Below are 18,782 nucleotides of genomic sequence, written 5' to 3' on the forward strand. Positions count from 1 at the left end.
AAAGGTTTTCCTCAAAAGCTGCAGCTCCTGGCAAGAGCAGATGAACCAGAAAAGACAGAGGGAAAGTACAACTTACACCACAGGGAAAAAAAATGATTTTTAACATGAGGAAACATGTTTCAGTGAGCACAGCATCACAAAACCTGGTTCCATGCCTTTTGGATCAGTGGCTGGAGAGGAAAACTGCTTCAGTTCCATGGCTCAATAAAATCAGAACCAAGGAATTTCACATTGTCAAAGTAATTTTACAAATCGTGCAGGCTTTTTGCACTATATAGAGAAAACTGCAGAATTTAGGAAATACTATTAAATAATATCAACTTGTAGCAGCAATGGTTGGTAACTAACCCTTCTATAGAAGTTACCAAATCACAACTCCTAATGTTCCCCCCAGGCAGTACAGTGAAGGAAAAAAATAAAGCAACTGAGAATAAAAAAGGAAATCCCTTAAAATACTGTTTTTACTCAAGAAAACAATGCTAAATATATTTTAATACACCCAAGAAAAGCTATTACCATAACACAAACGTGTATGTTTGTCTGTGTAAAGGGACATTGTCTCTAATTCACTTGTAAGGAAGGAGTGCATTTATATGGCAGAATGATGGCCTAAAACATGAGACTGCATTGAAAGAAATGTAAGGGAGAAAAGACAAAATAGCACAGAAGAAAGGAACAAGCATGAAATACATACCTCTTCTTAAGGGAAACACTTAGAGTAATTTAAATAGAAAAATTAACATTTAAAGTAAGTGCTGCTGTTTGAGGAAGGACTAATAGAACTCTGAGAAAATCTGAAATGCTGCTACAAGAGTAGAATGAAGTGCAAAGGCCAATAGCTTGGACATTAATGAGGCATGTACTGGCTGAATTTTCTGCAGTGATTATTGATAGCTGGAAATCAATGCAAAAAATGATGTGAATAGTATCTGGAGCTGACATTCAAACTAAAGAAATTATCTTACTATGAGATATGCACATGGGAAAAACTTCACAGAACGTCAACTGGAAATGCTTGACAGTCAATTGTTAAACAACCTTCCCAGAACTACCAAGTTCTCAAATCAGAGGATTAAAACTACTCAGGATTTGTTAGTCACAATCAGAATCACATGCCAGGACTTCCTGACTGCAGACTCAGGGCAGTCAGGGAGGACAGGCTCAGATTTCCTCCTCTGCAGTAGAAAGAAACTCCCTTCACTTGACACTGATGCAGGAGTTCAAGCTCCTCAAGTTTTCTTTAGCCAAAGTTATATCCTGCAAGCTCTCACCTACACTTGGTCCCAGCTTCAGCATTTTCCAGAAAATAAAGGATGCTGTCTTGGGATGAGAGATGATTGTATGACTCTATTTTAGATCAAAAGATATTTCTAAGAAGTCACAGCCTTCCACAGCTGCAAAAGGAAAAGACACCACTCCAAGCAGGAGCAAGCTGAAATCTTAATTCCTCTCACTGCAAAACACCTTGCATTTATAATATACTAATATTTAATATAATATTTAATATTTAATATTTAATACTAATATTTATAATATTATAATATATAATACTTAGATGGTGACAAAAAATAAGGAACTTCAATACTGACTTTGATTTCTAGAAATAACAATAAGTTATATATAATAATAAGAAATAATAATAAGTTACTTTGGGGGTGAGATTTTTTGTTAAAACCTAACTAATGTCTGTGCATGGAGGTAATTGTTCTATCTTTAAATACTGAACACTGCTTTACTTCAAGATTAGCAGCATCCCTAAAGGAATGGAAAATACTTCAGTTAGAAAACGAGCAGAAGGAAGAGAATGCAGGGCCCCCATGATACCAGAGAAGACACAAAAGAACTGTCAGTGTGTTTTCCATGCACATTAAAGATCTCTACCTGCTTCAAGGCTGCTACTCGTGGTTTACCCAGGACACCCACACACCTTCAACCCTGAGACCAAATCCTACTCAGTTTTTTAAACTTCACCACCTTGAGCACAGAATGGAGAGAATACTGTTAAAAATAATTCCTCCACAGAGGTACCCATTGACACAGACAATTAATATCTGATGTCTGACAAGAGTGACAAGCTTTGCCTCTAAGTTATCACCACTCTGGTACCACTCAGCCCAATCCACACTGAATGCATCACTTCAGAACATCCATTCACAGGTGTCCATGGCAAGAATATTTAGGATTTCCTTCAATGTGCTCCATTACTCCAAGCTACTTCACCTGTTTGCTAATTGAGTGAATAAAGTTCAAAGTAATTTTTTACCACTTGTGTTTCCAGAGTTCCACAGAGTACAGATGGAGGCCATCTGTTATCCACAACAAGGTTTTTTTAGACAGAACTCCAGACTTCCCTTCCTCAGAACCAGCTGGAAGAGAGTGAATCCTAATCCTCCTCCAGCTGAGAGCCTAAGCTTGAACAGTGCCCTTGGAGAGATGGGTGAGCTCTCAATATGTAATTACAGTGTTCCAGTTGCAGATCATTTATGTGCTCCACCCCACATAAATCAATCCAAAAATAACCTCCTTACAGTCATTGGGCAGTTGTTTCATTTAAGACATGGAATTACCAATTACTGACTTTAAAGAGGCACAATCTAGCAATAGTTATTGTATGCTTAAAGGCCTTCAAAACAACTCATAGATAGCAACTTTCTAAAAAGATACAAAAGTTTGGCTTCATGTGAGTTCATGAGTGCACACTGGGATCTGGAATTACTACTGGGAGGAAGGAAGGCCTGGAGGATGCTGCATGTACAATATCCACAGTTAAACTGATTGAAAAGTACCAACAGATATAAACAGCAACACAAAACAAGGAAACACCATAAAGAACATGCCAGACAGCAGCCCAGGGAATCTGCCTTAAGTATTACTCCTACTTTTCAGTCACAGAAGTTTCTCTCATTTTTTTTTCAGGAAGCTCTTCCTGAATTTTGGCTTTAAACTCTCACCTGTACTGCAGGATAATATTCAGATATTTACTTCAAGGCTGCTGCAGCCACAGACAGTTTGAACTGACCTAAAAGACAGTTTCAAGGACAGTGCAAATGGATATCAAATATACCACCTGTATTTTCCTTCTAATTGAGGAAGAAACACTCCTACTGTTGCCCTGAGATCAAATTTCAGATGCTCTGGGAACTTCTAACACCTAGAGCAATTATTTCCATTTCTCCTTCAGTGAGCTGATATGCTATTGCTGGTTTTTTTTTAAATAATAATAATGACAGCAGAGCAAGCTCTCTTTAAGGCATTCACCCTTAAGCTGTAAAAAGCTGCAGGTCTTAAGTTCCTTGTGATGTTGTACCAGGAAAGGGCTCCTTGCTCTTCAGCAATATTAAATATTACTGTGTTGTAGCAGTCTCTCAAAGCAATTATTGCATTGTAGTAATTCTGTATTAACTACTCAACAGTTGTGCTGGGTTTGGCTGAGATCCTGTTCATTCTTCTCCCAGTAGCTGTGTTTTGTAGATGAGAATCCTCTGGATATCTCACTGATCTTTCAGCTGTTACCAAGTAGAGTTTACCCCAAAATCGAGGATTTTTCAGCTTCTCAGCCCAGCTGCAGTGAGCAGGCACAGGATGCTGGGGGGACACAGCTGGGAGAGCTGACCCAGCCTACCCAAAGAGCTGCTCTAGACCACATTTTGTCATGCTCAGTACATGAACTGGGGACTGCTGCTCAGGGACTGCCAGGCCATCAATTGGCAGCTGGGAGGTTGAACTTTCTTGCTCATGTTACTGCCAAGGCTCTTCTAAGAATCAAAGGAAACCTTGTCACAATATTCCCAAAGAATCTGTACCAAGTGTAATCCATTAAAGAGAAAAAAATCCCTCAGCACTCTCAAGAACCCACTAAATCCAAAAAATCACAGTATGTCACCCCCACCTGCACAAACTGGTTGGGATTTTACAGAAAGCAGAGGAGTGAAGGTCATTGCACTGTCTGCATGGAAAAGAAAGCAAGCAACCAAGAAGACAACAAAACTAAAAAATAAACTGTCCTAAAAATCCTGGAGAACAGAAACTTTGAGCCACCAGCAACGTGCCAGGCAATTCATGCTGGCAGAACCTACAGTTTGAACATTTTATATTAAAAATCACTTCAGATTACTATGAAACTGTGCCTGAGTTACCCAGCACAGAGATGAAGAGCAGACACCTAGGGTTAAACACAAGCACACAGAGACACAAAAACTCAGGAGAATTTATTGAAAGAACACCTTGCAAAATTGATATTTTTCCAGGGGGGACAAAAACCAAATCCCAGCCTAAATTCAGTATTTATAGTAGCTCATTTATAGCAGCTCACACCACCATTCAGCACTCTTGATTTGTAACATTTTAAGACCAGCACAGGGAACAATTAATCCCAAAAAATATCAAGCTGCTCCTGAGTTTCAGCACAGTGAAACACACTGTGTTAATAACATGCACAGCCACTGAGATCCATTGGTACCAACACCCTCAACCCAGTCACCTCCTGGGCCAGGTTTGTTTCTATAATCCACTTTTCATAACATTTTACACCTGTACTGATCTCATTATGGATAAAGTTGGGGACTTACATAAGAACACTGGAATTTTCAGCATGGTAATAGTTCCTACATTAAGCCAGCCCACAGCACACTGACAAGTTAAGTAAAGCTCCCACAGTTAAATCAGAACTTCAGGGAAACTTTAGTGCTGATAAAGCAGCTGTGCAGATTTTATTTTCTTTTCTTTACGAAGAAGACTCGTACAGCAGCTTTAAATCTTCAAATCCTAATAGATCATTAAAGCATCTCTCACCAGAGAGGGAAGCTGACTGCAAAAATCAGGAGTAGGACACACCCAAAGAATTCATCCCTGAACAGGATACTTATAATAACCAAAAATGTCCCATTCTGTTGAAAAACGTATCTTTTTAGGATTAAAAAGAATAATTTTCACATTCTAGATGACCTGGACATAAGTAGCACAAATATATGAACCACTGGCAAATTGATCTTCAGCAAAAAAAGAGAAGCTTCTGTTCTACTCTGCATTCACAGTAACAGAAAGAATAAGAAGATACTGACTGGGTATGAATTTCACTCCAACACCTTCCTCTTGAGGTTAGAGGGGAGGATCAATGACCTTAGGAATGCAGAAGTATGGTAGAAAGGAGGGGGAAACCGCAAAAAATAAGAGAAAGCAACAGAAAAAATTATTTGTTTTGAATAAAGAACATCTATTTCAAATGGGGGAGAGAGGAGGGGGCAGAGGGTACAGGAGTCCCTGAGTGCTCCTACCAGGACCTCCACACCCTCCAGATCACAGAATGGTCTGGGTGGGCAGGGACCTTCAAATTCATCCAGTTCCAGCCCTTGGCACAGGTAGGAACACCTTCCATGGACCAGGGTTTTCCTATTTCACAGCCAAGAGGTTCTCACAGAAAGTTCTTTGCCCATTATAAAGAAAGCCTCTAGGACAGCATTAGGTGGCAATTGCTAATCAAGCCCTCACTACATCACCTGAACTCAAACAGAAAGAAGAAATGGCAGTCAAATAAAAATGTGGAAGTAAAAGATGATCTCAAGTTTGTTTTGCAAATCCATCTCACTTTCCAGAGAGGAGAATGACTTCCTAGGTTTTTCTGACACACCTGCAGTAAGCCTGACACCACACTTTCAGTTCCACTGCACAGAAGCTTTGTCAATTCCCCACAGTAGCCCATCTGCAATTTTCTGATCCAAAGCACAAATTACAGTCCATTTCCTCTCATGTTTAGAAAATTGGATACAATGGGATCCTAAATACACAGTAACAACTTCTAACACACCACACTCGAGATTATTGGCCTCAAATTGCAACTCTGTATTGACACATTCCGTGGACCAGAAGAAAACAACCACATAAAAACTCTGTCTTACCTTATCCTTTTCATGGGGAAGGAGACACACTGGAGGGAGACAGGAAAGAGACTCAAAACTCTCCTTCCCATCAGCATTAGTGGTTGCTTTAGTGTTGAGTTGGTACAGAGGTCCATCCTTAAGGAGCCTACCATGGCCAACAGCTCGTTTGACAGCTAATCGTAATTGCTGGTGAAAAATGGAGGCAGCACTACCTCCAAACAACGCAGACACATCTTTCTGACCCTTCAGAAAGCGCTCAATGTTCTTCAGGGATGAGCCACTGGACTCAGCCAAGCCCTCAATTGCCCGTTTAATAAGTTTATTCCAGTCCACATTTGGTTTGCCATCCAGCTTGCCATGGTTCCGAGGCTTGGGAAGTGCTATTCTCCCAGGATTATCAGGATCCTTGTAGGAGTTGAGACCCTTGTTGGAGACTTTTAAAATAGTTCCATCTTTAACACTCAGCTCTAACTGCTCCAGAACAGTTTTGCGGTCCAAACCATGTGAAGATGACACTGCATTGCATATCCTCTCCTCTGAAGGGCGCTGCTTTTGCTTCTTTACCTTTTTGATTGCCTCCAAAATCCACTCTGTGTACAGGGGGTTGGCGAGTTTTACCATGGTGAAGAATTCTGTATATCCATAGAGTCGTTATCCTTTATCCTGATGCTGAACGAGTTTCAAATGATGAGAAACCAGATCCTCGAGTGATGGGAACCAGCTAACCATAGCATACACGTTTTCTGGTCTGAATTAATCCTTCTTGCTCAAACATTATTTGTTTTCACACTGAAGAGAAGAAAACACAACAATTAGAAACTTCTATACTCTTTCCAATAAATCCTGTAACAGCTTCACAGAAAAGTTTTACACAAGTATGTGAAGATTTCAGCGTTATCTCACCTGAGCTTCTGGTCTCACAACCAAAAGAGCTCTAATGTTAGGCCTAGAAGAAAACAAGAGAGACATTTTAAAAAAACAGTTTTGGAGAAAAGGAAAAAAAATAGCAGACAATGTTAATTTGTTAAACACATAGCAGACTTTTAAGCCACTACATTTCTGAAGTACTGAAGTAATGCTTCAGATTTTATCTTTATTACTAATAAAAGCATAATTTAGCACTAAAAATTACCCCATACAGCCTAAAGAAAAGTGTCCTTTCCATTTTGATCCATTAGTCTACACCAAGATTTGTATCACTGTTGAACACAACATAAATTAATATTTGGGGGGAAAAAGAAAACCACAACAAACATCTTAAAAGACCAGCAGCTCTCTTCATTTTTACACATGGAAGACACTGCCTGAAACTTTGACAGAAAACAGGAATAACTAAGACTCTTGAGCAAACAGCAAGAAACTTTCAGAGCACTTTCAGGAATGTAATCATGGGTTTCCCATCTGTGAAGAAAAGCTATGACACTTGTTCCATAAAGGAAAAAAGTGAAGAAACACGGGTGGAGATTGCAATTAAATGCTCTACTTTTAGAGGGCACAGAAAAAATACAAGATAATTTTCAGTATTGATGAGGCCCACTAAAAACACCTGAGGACAAGTAACAGGTGACCATACATAGCCTAAAAGGAAAGCTTATGACACTGCTAATTAATGATGCTGGTGAAAGGGTGTGAGGCTCTGCTTTAGAGCCTTTAGTTAGTTATCTTTAAAATAGCTTTTTCTGCATGTGATAACTGTTGTGCTGAAGTTCTGCTTCAAGAGTACAATAACCAAGAAGGATCTGTAGTGTTTATCACAAAAAATAATGATTTTCTACAAGGGAGCTTTTAGACAAGAGCTAAGTTGACAACACAGTTATCGTGTTCTGCTTTCTAGTAAGTACTGAAGAATTTATCAACACGCGGAACACATTTGCATACAGACATCAGACTCAATAGCAGAGCTCCACATGGCCAGCACTGGAAACACTCTGAACGACTGCTTAAAGCAGAAAAGATGCACTGCTTGCCTAGAGTTCTTTTATTCTGCGCACAACGGATGCAAAGGGAAACACGGTCCTCGACACCTGCCCTCCTCGCAGAACAGAGATGCGCTCCCGCGGTGCCCCTGGATCCCGACGCCCGAAGGATTCCGTGCCCTGTCCCCGGCCGAGCTCCGAGCGCAGGGCGTTATGCAACCGTCCGGCCAGGCCGGGGCGACACCGGGACGGTCCCAGCGCCGGTGGGTCACTCGCTCGCCGGCCCTCGGGGTGACAAGCGACCCCTGCACCTGCTACCGCTCGTCCCCATCCCTAGCGCGGGTAGGTCCCGCACCAGGCGCCCCGAGCAGCGCACTGCCTCGGCACAGAGGCTCGCACCGGCGAATTCGGGAAAAGCGGGGCGCAGGCCGCAGCGGCGGCAGCCGGCCGGGCCCCACGCAGCTCTCCGTCCTCCCGGACACGGGCAGTGCGGCCCGGCCGGCTCCTCGCACGGGTACGGCCAGGCCCGCGCCCGCCTCAGCCGCGCTCTCCCGCGCCAGACACTGATCGGAGCTCAGCTCGCGGAGCCCCGTCCGCTTCGCCCGCCTCACCCGTGCCGTGCCGCGGCCGCCACCTCCCCGAGGCGTGGGCCTGGCGAGCGCCGCGGGAGCGGACGGCGGGGCCGGGCCTGGCGCAGAGCGGCGGCGGGGCCGGAACAGGCCGCGAGCCTGGAGCGCCCAACTGGGCCTTCCCCTTCCCCAGGCCACGGAGCTCGCCAACCGCCTGTCCCCGACTTCCTCGGCATCAACCACCCGAGCCGGCGCGGCTCCGCCAGCGTTACTTACCGAGGGCCGCGAGCGCCGGGTCCCGGGAGGTGAAGGCCGGACAGCAGCGAAGCCCGAAACTGACACGGCGGCCATCTTGGGCCCGGCGCGCTGCGGCGGGGGGCGGGGGGGCGCGAGGTGGAACAGCCCGCGGGGGGAGGGGGGTGGCGAGGCCACGGAACAGCGCGGCGGGGCGCGGGCGGCCGCCAGGGGGCGCTGCGGGGCCGCGGCTGCGCCGCTGAGGGCGGGGGAGGCGGGGCCACGCTGGGAGCGCGCGGGGCGGGGCGGGGCCGGGCCGTGAGGGGAGCGGCCGGGCCGGGCCGTGAGATGACGGGAGGCGAGGCCGATATCGCCGCTTAAAAGATTTGCCTGCTGTGAAAAATGTCTACTTTAGATTGCCTTTCGAAAAATTAAAATGAATATGACATGCGTTGTTTTAGAAAGTAATGCTGTGTTAATTCTCTTAAGTAGCGTGTTAAATATAGTTTTAGGTTGTGACAAAATGTTAAACTAGAAGCTGTGCTATGTAGGATACTTTTTTTTCCTAAAGAAAGGACTCGCACTGAGATAGCAGCCACAGGACACCTGAATCTTTCAGAGAAAGAGAATTTATTGCTCCATTATCAGGAGAAACGAACTTCTTCCCACCTTGCTTGGGCAGGAGGACACAGTCAGGATTATGAGGAAGAAGCTGATGATGACCAGACAGAATCCTGTGTTTGAATGGAATTTATGCATCATGTATGAGGTGTATGAATATGCAACAGGTTATGGTTTTTAAGGGTTAATCCTCTGTTAACGTGGGTCCTTTTTCAGGTTTATGCTGCCCAGAAAAAGGTACCCGGACATCCGTAACTCTTTGTTTCTATTGTCTCATATTGTCCTAATCCAAATTGTCTAAATTATTATTACTCTAATTGTATTACTATTTTAATAACCATTTTATTACTCTTAAACTTTTACAATTTTAAAAACAAGTGATTGGCGTTTTTCACACCCACAATCCTGAATCACAGTTGGGTGTGAAATCTCAGCCTCCTGTGCTGGGGTAACACTCCGACCTTCCTCCCATATGAAGAGGCTCCCATATAAAAAAGGCTGTGTGCTCAGACAGTTTATTTAATGGGATATAAGGACTGCTTTTCCATTGTTTTTGTATATTCCCAGCAGTGTAGTGGGCAAGTTATTTGTCATGGCATGTTTTACTCAGAAGTCCAGGGATCTGCTATATGAACATGAAACACTAGTTCCAGTTATGCAAAGAAATAATTTGCTAGAGGGTTTAGGTAAATTTGGCATGACAACTTTTTCACGCCAGCTGGATGTTTCCTGGGGAATTACTCCGTGGTGAACGAACCAGCAAAATAATGGAGTGGAAAACGTTTCCCTAGCTGTTCCTCCTGCAAAAGCCGGGTTATTTCCTCATTCCATGGACGGTAGTCCAGTTCCCCTCTAGAAAAGGGACGCGGTGAGGAGCATGAGGGGCAGGTGAACACCCCGCCGAAGCAGGGGGAGCGCGCAGCGGCCTCCGTGAGGGGCATCCTCGGGTTGCGATGGCACCGCCTAGCGGGGGCGCCCCTGCATAGCTCCCTGGGCCCCGCGTCTCTCCCTGCCTTGTCAGCTGTGTACCGGGACGGGACACGGAATCGGACAGAGACGCGTGGGGCCGGCCGGGCGCGGTCCCCGGGACTGTCACGGAGCGGGAGGGCGCCGCTCCGTCCCGTCACGAGCCGCGCGCCCCATCGCCCTATGGCGTCCAATGGCAGCGCTCGCTGCGGAGACCCCGCCCCCGAGCGGGTGGGGGCGTGTTTGCCCGCGCGCCGGGGGCGGGGCCTGCCGGGGGCGGGGCCTGTGTGGGGAGCGCTCTCGGGGGTTTCGCTCCGGCACGGCCCGGCCCCGCCGCAGCCATGATCCACAGCCTGTTCCTCATCAACGCCTCGGGGGACATCTTCCTGGAGAAGCACTGGAAGAGCGTGGTTAGCCGCTCCGTCTGTGATTATTTCTTTGAGGCGCAGGAGCGGGCCTCGGAGGCGGAGAACGTGCCGCCGGTGATCCCCACGCCTCACCATTACCTCCTCAGCGTCTACCGGCACAAGATCTTCTTCGTGGCCGTCATCCAGAGCGAGGTGCCGCCGCTCTTCGTCATCGAGTTCCTGCACCGCGTCGTGGACACCTTCCAGGTATGGCCGAGGGGTGTGGGACCCTCGGGAGCCTCGGTAAAGAACCCCTCTGGTTTGCACCTCTTAGGGGTTTTTTTGTTTCCTATCATGTAATTTTCATTCTGCGTTTGTGAGGATGTAGACAGAGCTTGCATAGTTGGGAATTTACTGCCTAGGAATTACGAGGGGTTCGGGCTCTGCCTGTGCCCACAAGATGAACCTTTCATAAATGAATATTTCTATTTTGTAGCCTTATCTGCTCTGGGAACTGTGAACTAAGACCACGCTGGCCTCGTTCTCACAAGGAGCTTTTGCTTTTTAATCAATTAGTGACAACCTGCCCGTTTACATCTAATGATGCTTCTTGGAAGCTTCCTAAAGCAGTGAATTGCAGGAGTTGCCCCAGAGGAGCTGTATTCCCTCTCTGCTATGGTTGACACATCTTCTGATCAGTTTAGGAAAACACCAAAGATGTCTGTCTGTCTTCCTCCTGCCAACAACAGCCTTGTGTTGTCTGCGTTTGAAATGTCTTGTGACCAGCATCTTGCCAGCCCACAGGAAATGTGTGTGCTTGGCCAAACGAGTGTCATGGGAGCTTCTGCTTCCAAGATGTCAGTCAGAACCTGTAACTCAGACTGTACTCTGAGTTCTGTTTCTCTGACTTCAGGGAGTGGATTGGCCATTCAGGCCAGAAGTGGATGGTGTCAGACCCTTAGGTCTTGTTTTTTATGAGGGTATGAGGCACGAGTGTGTTGTCACTGGCATAGATGTGTATTAAAATCTGGTATGTCTGAAAAAGAGTGTTTGTAATGCAGAGCTAGGATTTCTCTACTGTCACAGCATACATAAACTCATTCTTTATGCAAAATGCCCGATCTCTTTAATTGCTGTAAGTAACTAGAAGCTCAGGTTTGTGTTTGTGCACTTGCTCTCTCCTGTAAGATGCTTGAAGTTCACATAGTATAAGACAGTGAATAAATTAAATGTTCAATTTTAAAAATTGCTGAACTGGTTGGGACAGCTGATGGGGGAATTTGCCTCCTTACTGGAGCAGTGGCTGAGGTGTGCTTGTAGTAATACAGGGAGTTTCAGTGGTTTTTTTGCCTCCTTCAAGAAGGGAGAGCACTGGACTGAGTGATCACTAAGATTCTCTTGCAGAGATCATTGAGTAATTCTTTCTTTTGCACAGGATTATTTTGGTGTCTGTTCAGAGGTGATAATCAAGGACAATGTTGTGGTGGTGTATGAGGTGCTGGAGGAGATGCTGGACAATGGCTTTCCACTGGCAACAGAGTCCAATATCCTGAAGGAGCTGATAAAGCCTCCCACTATTCTGAGAACAGTCGTCAACACCATCACAGGTACAGGGAAACAAGAGGAAGAGAAACTGGGGGCTCCAGGTGGCAACATTCCTGCACAAGGAAATTAGGACATGGGTGGAGAAAATTTATGTTGTCCCGTACCATTCATGCAGCACAGGTGTGTTAAGGGAGTGTTAAGTGTTAATTGTGTTAAGGGAGTCATGTGTCAGTGCTTTGCTTTGAGGTTCTTTCCAATTTCAGCACCAGCTGCACTTTGGTTCTGGTCTGATTTGGGGTATTTTAACCTAAAACAGTCAGATTGCATTTTCAGTTAGACATGACATGACTTCCAGGATGAGTTAGTTTCATGTGAGTTTGCCCATCCCCATGTGTAGACACTTTCCCATGCATTACTGTGGGATGTTTTAGAGCTGGGTGTAAGACAGATGTACATTTTTGGAGTACTGGGAGTCTGGAAGAGTAATGGCTTTCCTACAAAGAAATAGAGCTTCTTGGGGATTAATTACAATTCAGCTCAATAAAGCCAGGGACTTGCTGTGCAGCATTGCCTAACTTCTGTGGTTGTTGATTCCCTTTCTTTTTCAGGAAGCACTAATGTGGGTGACCAGCTTCCCACTGGACAGCTCTCAGTGGTGCCTTGGAGACGCACTGGTGTAAAATACACCAACAACGAGGCCTATTTTGATGTGATTGAGGAGATAGATGCAATCATTGACAAATCAGGTATGGAAGTTGCTGCTGGTTAAGAATAGGATAACTTGTCCTGACAGTGGCTGAAGAGAGAGTTGGGTTTTGAAATAGGTGCACCTTCATCCAAGTGTGGGAAGCTCTGGTCCCATTTTTACTCTGGAATGATGCTAACTTGTATGTGCTATTCAGTCAAAAATTTTACAGAGGCACCAAGATTTTCACTTGTCTTTGTTCTTGAGGTCTCATAAGTAATTCTGTATGGGGAAAATAGAAGATGAGTAAAAACTGTGCATAGCACTTTCTCTTTTGTATTTGTGCTTCTTAGTCTTGTTAGAATTGGGAGCTGTTGTCATTGGCCATTAAAATGGACATTGTTGGTGTCCATGGTTCTTAACTGAATGAATCTTCTAGAGGAGTCATTGGGAATGGTACAGATATTTAACGTATTGAACTGTGGCATTTCATTCAGAAAATAGATTTCCTTCCTCTTCACTCAGAGTTTTCCCACTTTGGGATTTTTTTGATCAGGTTCACAAAACCACCTGTGTTTTTCTTATTGTTACAGGTTCCACTATTACTGCTGAAATCCAAGGAGTGATTGATGCTTGTGTCAAGCTGACTGGGATGCCAGACCTTACCCTCTCCTTTATGGTAAAGCTCAAGGCTGTATCTTTACTTTAGTATTTTGAGAGGGATCTCCCAGCCCTGCTGCTAAGATTGTGATGATGGACCCCAATACCTCAGAATCTGGGTATGCTGGATGAAAAGAGAAAGAAATGACAATGGGAACTCATCAGGAACTTCAGCAACTTGGAGCCTAAAAAGGCTTTTTCAGATTATTTATCTAAAAGCACAGGTGATGTGTGCTGTGGCTAAGTTTTTGAGATACAGTGGTGCTTAAAGCAGATACCCTGAAGAGCCACCTCTGCTATGAGTACACACCAATGTAATTATGTGACACGACTAAGTTTTCTCAAATAGAATTAAAAATATCCTAAAAAAAGGATAGAGATTATTGAGTGCTGCTTTCACATAGATACAATGGCATCAGACACATCTGGATGTACACACCTTCAAGTGGTCAAGAGTGTGTCAAATGGCAGGCTGTTCATGGATGGAAGATTGCTAAGAAGGGGAGGTCATTTTAGGGTCATTTTAGGGTCATTTTAAGGTCATTTTAAGGTCATTTTAAGTCATTTTAAGGTCATTTGAAGCTGCACTGCCTCCACAGACCTTGTGAGTTCTTGTTCCAGAACCCTCGGCTATTGGACGATGTCAGCTTCCACCCCTGTGTGCGTTTCAAGCGCTGGGAGTCAGAGAGGATCCTCTCCTTCATCCCTCCTGACGGGAATTTCCGCCTGCTGTCCTACCATGTCAGTGCTCAGAAGTAGGTGATGAGTCTGCTGCTGGGAGTTATGAAATTTGGGTCTTTCTGGCTAGGAAGAGGATAAAAGAAGGAACTTTTAAAGATGAGGTGGCGTGTTGAGCCAGGTGAAGTAGAGGTGCATGGTGATTTGTGTTTTTCTTTTTTTAAATTACACTTTTTCTCCTTGTGATTCTGTAATTTCTTTCTGACCAGCCAGCATTTTTCAAGGACTGCTAGCAGATAAACAAAGTAGATAGTGAAAGAATTGGACAGTGTGAAGTAATCAGGCTGTTGATTTCATATTTTAGAATAAAACAAGATAGTTTGGTGCTCCTGTTAGGTTTTTGACATCTCTCCTAATGGAACCACAAGTTCTTGTCCAGGTTTGCATTCTTTTCTAGAAGCAGCTTGCCAAGTACTATTTGGAGTTACAGTTGCTGAAGAATTTTGCTAGACCTTTGTCAGATTTATCTCTAGTAGGTGAAAAGGAATGGCAACTGCAACCAAAAGCCACAAATATGAAGTTCAAGTGGTGTTGCACTGCCAGGAACTGCTTGTCAACCTGGCTGTGACAAGCAAAACCATTTCTTTTGGTCAAGCTTCCTGTTTTATTGGATGTAGTTCCCTTTTCTGACCAAACAGGACACAGCAAGCTTGATTACAAAAAGTGTAATTAAGACATGAGAATGGAATCCTGACTTTGCTCCTAGCTCAAACAAACGAGTGGAGCATTTCCTTCTCTTCTAAGCAAATATGAAGATGAGAGCTTGACCAGGCCTTTCTGTTTGTGTCTTTATTCTAGCCTTGTGGCAATTCCTGTCTATGTTAAACACAACATCAGTTTTCGTGACAGCAGCTCCCTGGGACGCTTTGAGATCACAGTGGGGCCAAAGCAGACCATGGGGAAGACTGTAGAGGGAGTGATGGTCACTAGCCAGATGCCAAAAAGTGTCTTAAATATGACCCTCACACCCTCCCAGGGAACACATGCCTTTGATCCAGTTACAAAGGTGAGAGAAATTAGATTTTTTTTCTCTTTTTTAAATCTTTCTTATCTATCAGAAAATGCAGTCAACCTGTTCATGCTTACTTCCACGAACACTGCTTTGTTGAAGGCACTATGTTGGGCTTAGAACTTTTTCTGGGTTTTCTTAATCCCCAGAACAAATCCCTTGGTGTCTGAGTGGGTTGTAGTTCTGGCCACTTGGTGTGTGAAGAAAATCCAAGCACTGCTCTTGTATAATGGGACATCAATCATGTGGATGCCTTACAAATTTATCTTCTTGTCCTGCCCAGTGCTGCATGTCAGTCTTTTGCAAACACTGAGGGTTGGGTAATGGTTTTGGTTTGGTTTGGGGTGTTCTGGTTTTGTTGTTTGAAGCTGAGGAGGTAACTTTTGTTTTTCTTCTTGCAAACATTATTTTGATGGGCTTACCCTTTAGCACAATTAGTAGAAATAGCATTCATAGAAGGCTTTTGGGGAGCCTCATGGAAAGAGAGGGAGAACAAAGGTTTGGAGTGAGGTATCCCCTCCTTAATCCTGTGTCTGGCCAATATGGAAGGCAAGATACTAAGAAAAAGGCATTTTTCATAGAGAAACATTAAAAGCTGTCATTGGAAGGGGACTCTTCTTTCCAAGGTGCAGCATTTGAGTTTCACTGCTGCATTTTCTGCTCCTTTAAGTTACTGTCATGGGATGTTGGGAAAATAAACCCCCAGAAACTGCCAAGTCTGAAGGGGAGCGTGAGCCTGCAAGCTGGGACATCGAAACCAGATGAAAACCCCACCATTAACCTGCAGTTTAAAATTCAGCAGTTGGCTATATCTGGTAAGTGACTCTGAGGTAAAGAAGTGGAATGTTCTCTGCTCTGCTGCTGCTCATTCTGCATGTAGCTGAAGTAAGTTTTCAAAACTTCTGAAGTACATTCTACCTGAAACATGTTCTTCAAGCAAAAAAGTTGTCTGCTTTGACTACAGATACATGGATTTGTTCTTTCTTGTGGTCTGTGAAACAACTTGCCTGCATTTCATTGCATTTTATGCTTACAGGCCTCTAAAGAAATTAAGAGTATGGATGTGTTTGTAAAGAATGATTCTAACAATGAGCAGGTGTCAGCTTTTCTCCATTCCATCTACTGCTTGCTAAAACTTTCCCTGTGCTTTCTGCAGCACCAATATCATCTTCTGTCCCTTATCCCAAAGGCTTTCCAGCTTTGTTTGTGGCAGCAGTCAGTCTCATGCAGTGTTTGTTTGCCTCTAGGACTGAAGGTGAATCGCCTGGACATGTATGGGGAGAAGTACAAGCCATTCAAGGGGATCAAATACATGACTAAGGCTGGCAAGTTCCAAGTGCGAACCTAGAGGCTCCTGCTAGCAAGGAAGAGCACTTCTCCTACTGCCCTTGTCCCTGGCTCTTGGATGCAGCCTCTTATCCCATCCATCTCTTTAGGGTTCTCCCTTGTCTGTAGTAGCATAAGCAGGAAAGCCAGTGCTCAGAGTGCTGGAAAGCAGGGAAAAGTAAGGTTGACCTGAAACCACCTCATCCCTACCTGAGTCTGAAGTATTTGGAACAACAGTAGATGGGAGAGTTGCTCAGGTCCCTTGAGATTAGCAAGTCAGCTATGTAAGCTTGTATCACCTTCATTTTGCTGTCTTAGAGGAAATTCTAGGGATTTATGGCCTTTTGTAGCTCCTCTTCCTTGTATTTTGTTTGGCTTTTATCCTGTTGTACGTGCTACAAAGTTGAATTTCCACAAATTTCAGTGTGATGATCCAGCATCTGCATTCCTGTATCACTGGGTGTTAGGGTGTAGAGCTGTGTAGCTCTTGCCAGCAGGGAGAACATTTTGCTGTTCTGCCTCAAAAGGACTGGAAGAAACTGCAGGATTGTTCTACCCAGGATGGGAAGTTGAGAAGCCTGAGATTGGGAATGGTGCCACAAAAGAAAGAAGGGAAGAATTGCATTCTTTAGGTATTTCATAAGGTGTCCTGATCATCAAGGATCTTGAGTCTCTGAATACAGACTTGAAGCACATTCAGATCTTGTGACTGATGGGCAGTGGTATCTCCATGTCATTCTGCTTCTCCTCTTATTTCACCAGTGTTTGAAGGTAGGAATTCTCCTAGCTTATTGGGGGAATCAGAAGAGACACACAGTGGAACTTCTGTGGAGACAGCACTGATGGAATTTGAAGCTGTGGCTGCATGAAGATAACCCCTGTCCTAGTCACTTGTTGGAACCTCTTTTTGCCTCTCCTTTCCTATTGCAAATGATGGTGATAGTGCTGTTTTCCTGCTCACTGATGTCTTCCTTGGAGATAATTGTGACCTGGTACCTTTGCAGTGTTCCTCCTGTCCTACCTCATTTCAGTTTCTGTACCAGTCAGGTGCTGTGCAGATGGATTCAAACCTATGCCAGGTTTTTCACTGGGATCATCCCTTCCTCAGGAGCTGTTGCTGTATCTGCCCATCCCAGGCTGTGGTGCATCCCTCTGTACAGCAGGAGTAGGAAATGAGAGGCACCTGCCCTGTTCATATTGTCTGTCACAGGCTCTTTGGCCACTGCATGCCAGTGGATTTTCTCTTGCCAGCAGAGCTGGCACTGAGCTGCTGCACACATGACCACACACGTGTGGCTGTGGGGTCCAGCATGTGCAGTTCATGTTTGTGAACAGGACAGGGTGACCCTGAACCAGGGAGGGCATTCATTCCACCTTGCATGTGGTGGACACTTCATGAGGGGCCTCTTGCTCGTGGGATTACTGCTTCCTGTGCAGCTGAGGGGTTCCATGGCAGGTGGAATTCTGCTGAGGTGATGTTACTGCTGAGCATGTTCAGTGCAAACAAATCCTTCAACAGGGGCCTCAATAAAATGGATTTTTACATGTCATCTGTGTCATTTCAGAGTGCTTTGTGCAGGCTTTATAAGAAATAAAGTTGGTATTTGAGGAGGAATGTAAATTATGCCAATTTGATTGTGTACAGTGGGTGCCTTAGGGAGATAAATGTCTTTATGCAGTTGGCACTGTAAACCTGGGACTAAGTTGCTGTCTGAAAAACTGAAACTAATTGCTTTCTTGGTCATTTTTCTTAGTGTTTCCCAAAAGGAGTGCTGAGCACTTCCTAGAACCTCAGGTGAAAATGTCTTTGGGAATGCAGCTGAACCATTTTTGTTTGCTGTGTTGGGTAAACAACAGCACTTGCATGCTAAGGGCAGTGCTTTGATTATGAAGACAATTAAATACCTCACCACCTTCCTGCTCCTAAAGTACTGATACCATCCTTGGGCTTTGTAGCTTTGATTTTTATAGGATCTTTTATTTACTGAAGTGATTCATGTTACTGAAGATACTGAAAGGTTTCTTACATACATTAGGGCATCAGGCCCTTCTGACATACCAGTGTGAGATGGCTGCAAGTTCCTGTGAGGATGGAGCAGGGCAGGAAGGGGAAATGAACAACTTCAATGACAGAAGTTGGGCATATGAAGGACTTCTGGGGGGAAGCATGAGGTGCAGCTGTGTACTTCAGTTACAAAAGATGCTGATGTCAAGCCAGGGTTCTGAAACAGCTTGAGTGTGGCAATGTCAGCTGCAAAGTCAGATGGAAGCAAGCAGGCAGATGGCAGTG

General features: G+C 44.6%; 2 protein-coding genes across 2 annotated transcripts in view; one reads left to right on the forward strand and one right to left on the reverse strand.

Annotated features, from left to right (window-relative positions):
- The window catches only part of KAT6A (lysine acetyltransferase 6A), a 30,628-nt gene extending 21,896 nt beyond the window's left edge, over window positions 1–8,732 (reverse strand). Inside the window, exons 1-3 of the mRNA XM_054650733.2 lie at window positions 8,638–8,732; window positions 6,780–6,822; window positions 5,895–6,665 (exon numbers count right to left, since the gene is read on the reverse strand). Coding sequence (XP_054506708.2) covers window positions 5,895–6,497 — 603 coding nt within the window. The 5' untranslated portion in view covers window positions 6,498–6,665; window positions 6,780–6,822; window positions 8,638–8,732. The remainder of the gene's footprint in view (window positions 1–5,894; window positions 6,666–6,779; window positions 6,823–8,637) is intronic.
- A 1,725-nt stretch (window positions 8,733–10,457) lies between these two features.
- Window positions 10,458–18,042, forward strand: AP3M2 (adaptor related protein complex 3 subunit mu 2). Its single transcript, XM_054650721.2, has 8 exons — window positions 10,458–10,796; window positions 11,965–12,136; window positions 12,683–12,820; window positions 13,353–13,438; window positions 14,041–14,174; window positions 14,956–15,163; window positions 15,837–15,981; window positions 16,414–18,042. The coding sequence occupies exons 1-8, from the start codon at window positions 10,524–10,526 to the stop codon at window positions 16,512–16,514; spliced, it is 1,257 nt and encodes a 418-aa protein (XP_054506696.1). The 5' UTR covers window positions 10,458–10,523; the 3' UTR covers window positions 16,515–18,042.
- Window positions 18,043–18,782: the final 740 nt, after the last annotated feature.

This window comes from Agelaius phoeniceus, chromosome 30, assembly GCF_051311805.1.
Source record: "Agelaius phoeniceus isolate bAgePho1 chromosome 30, bAgePho1.hap1, whole genome shotgun sequence".
Classification (NCBI taxonomy): domain Eukaryota; kingdom Metazoa; phylum Chordata; class Aves; order Passeriformes; family Icteridae; genus Agelaius; species Agelaius phoeniceus.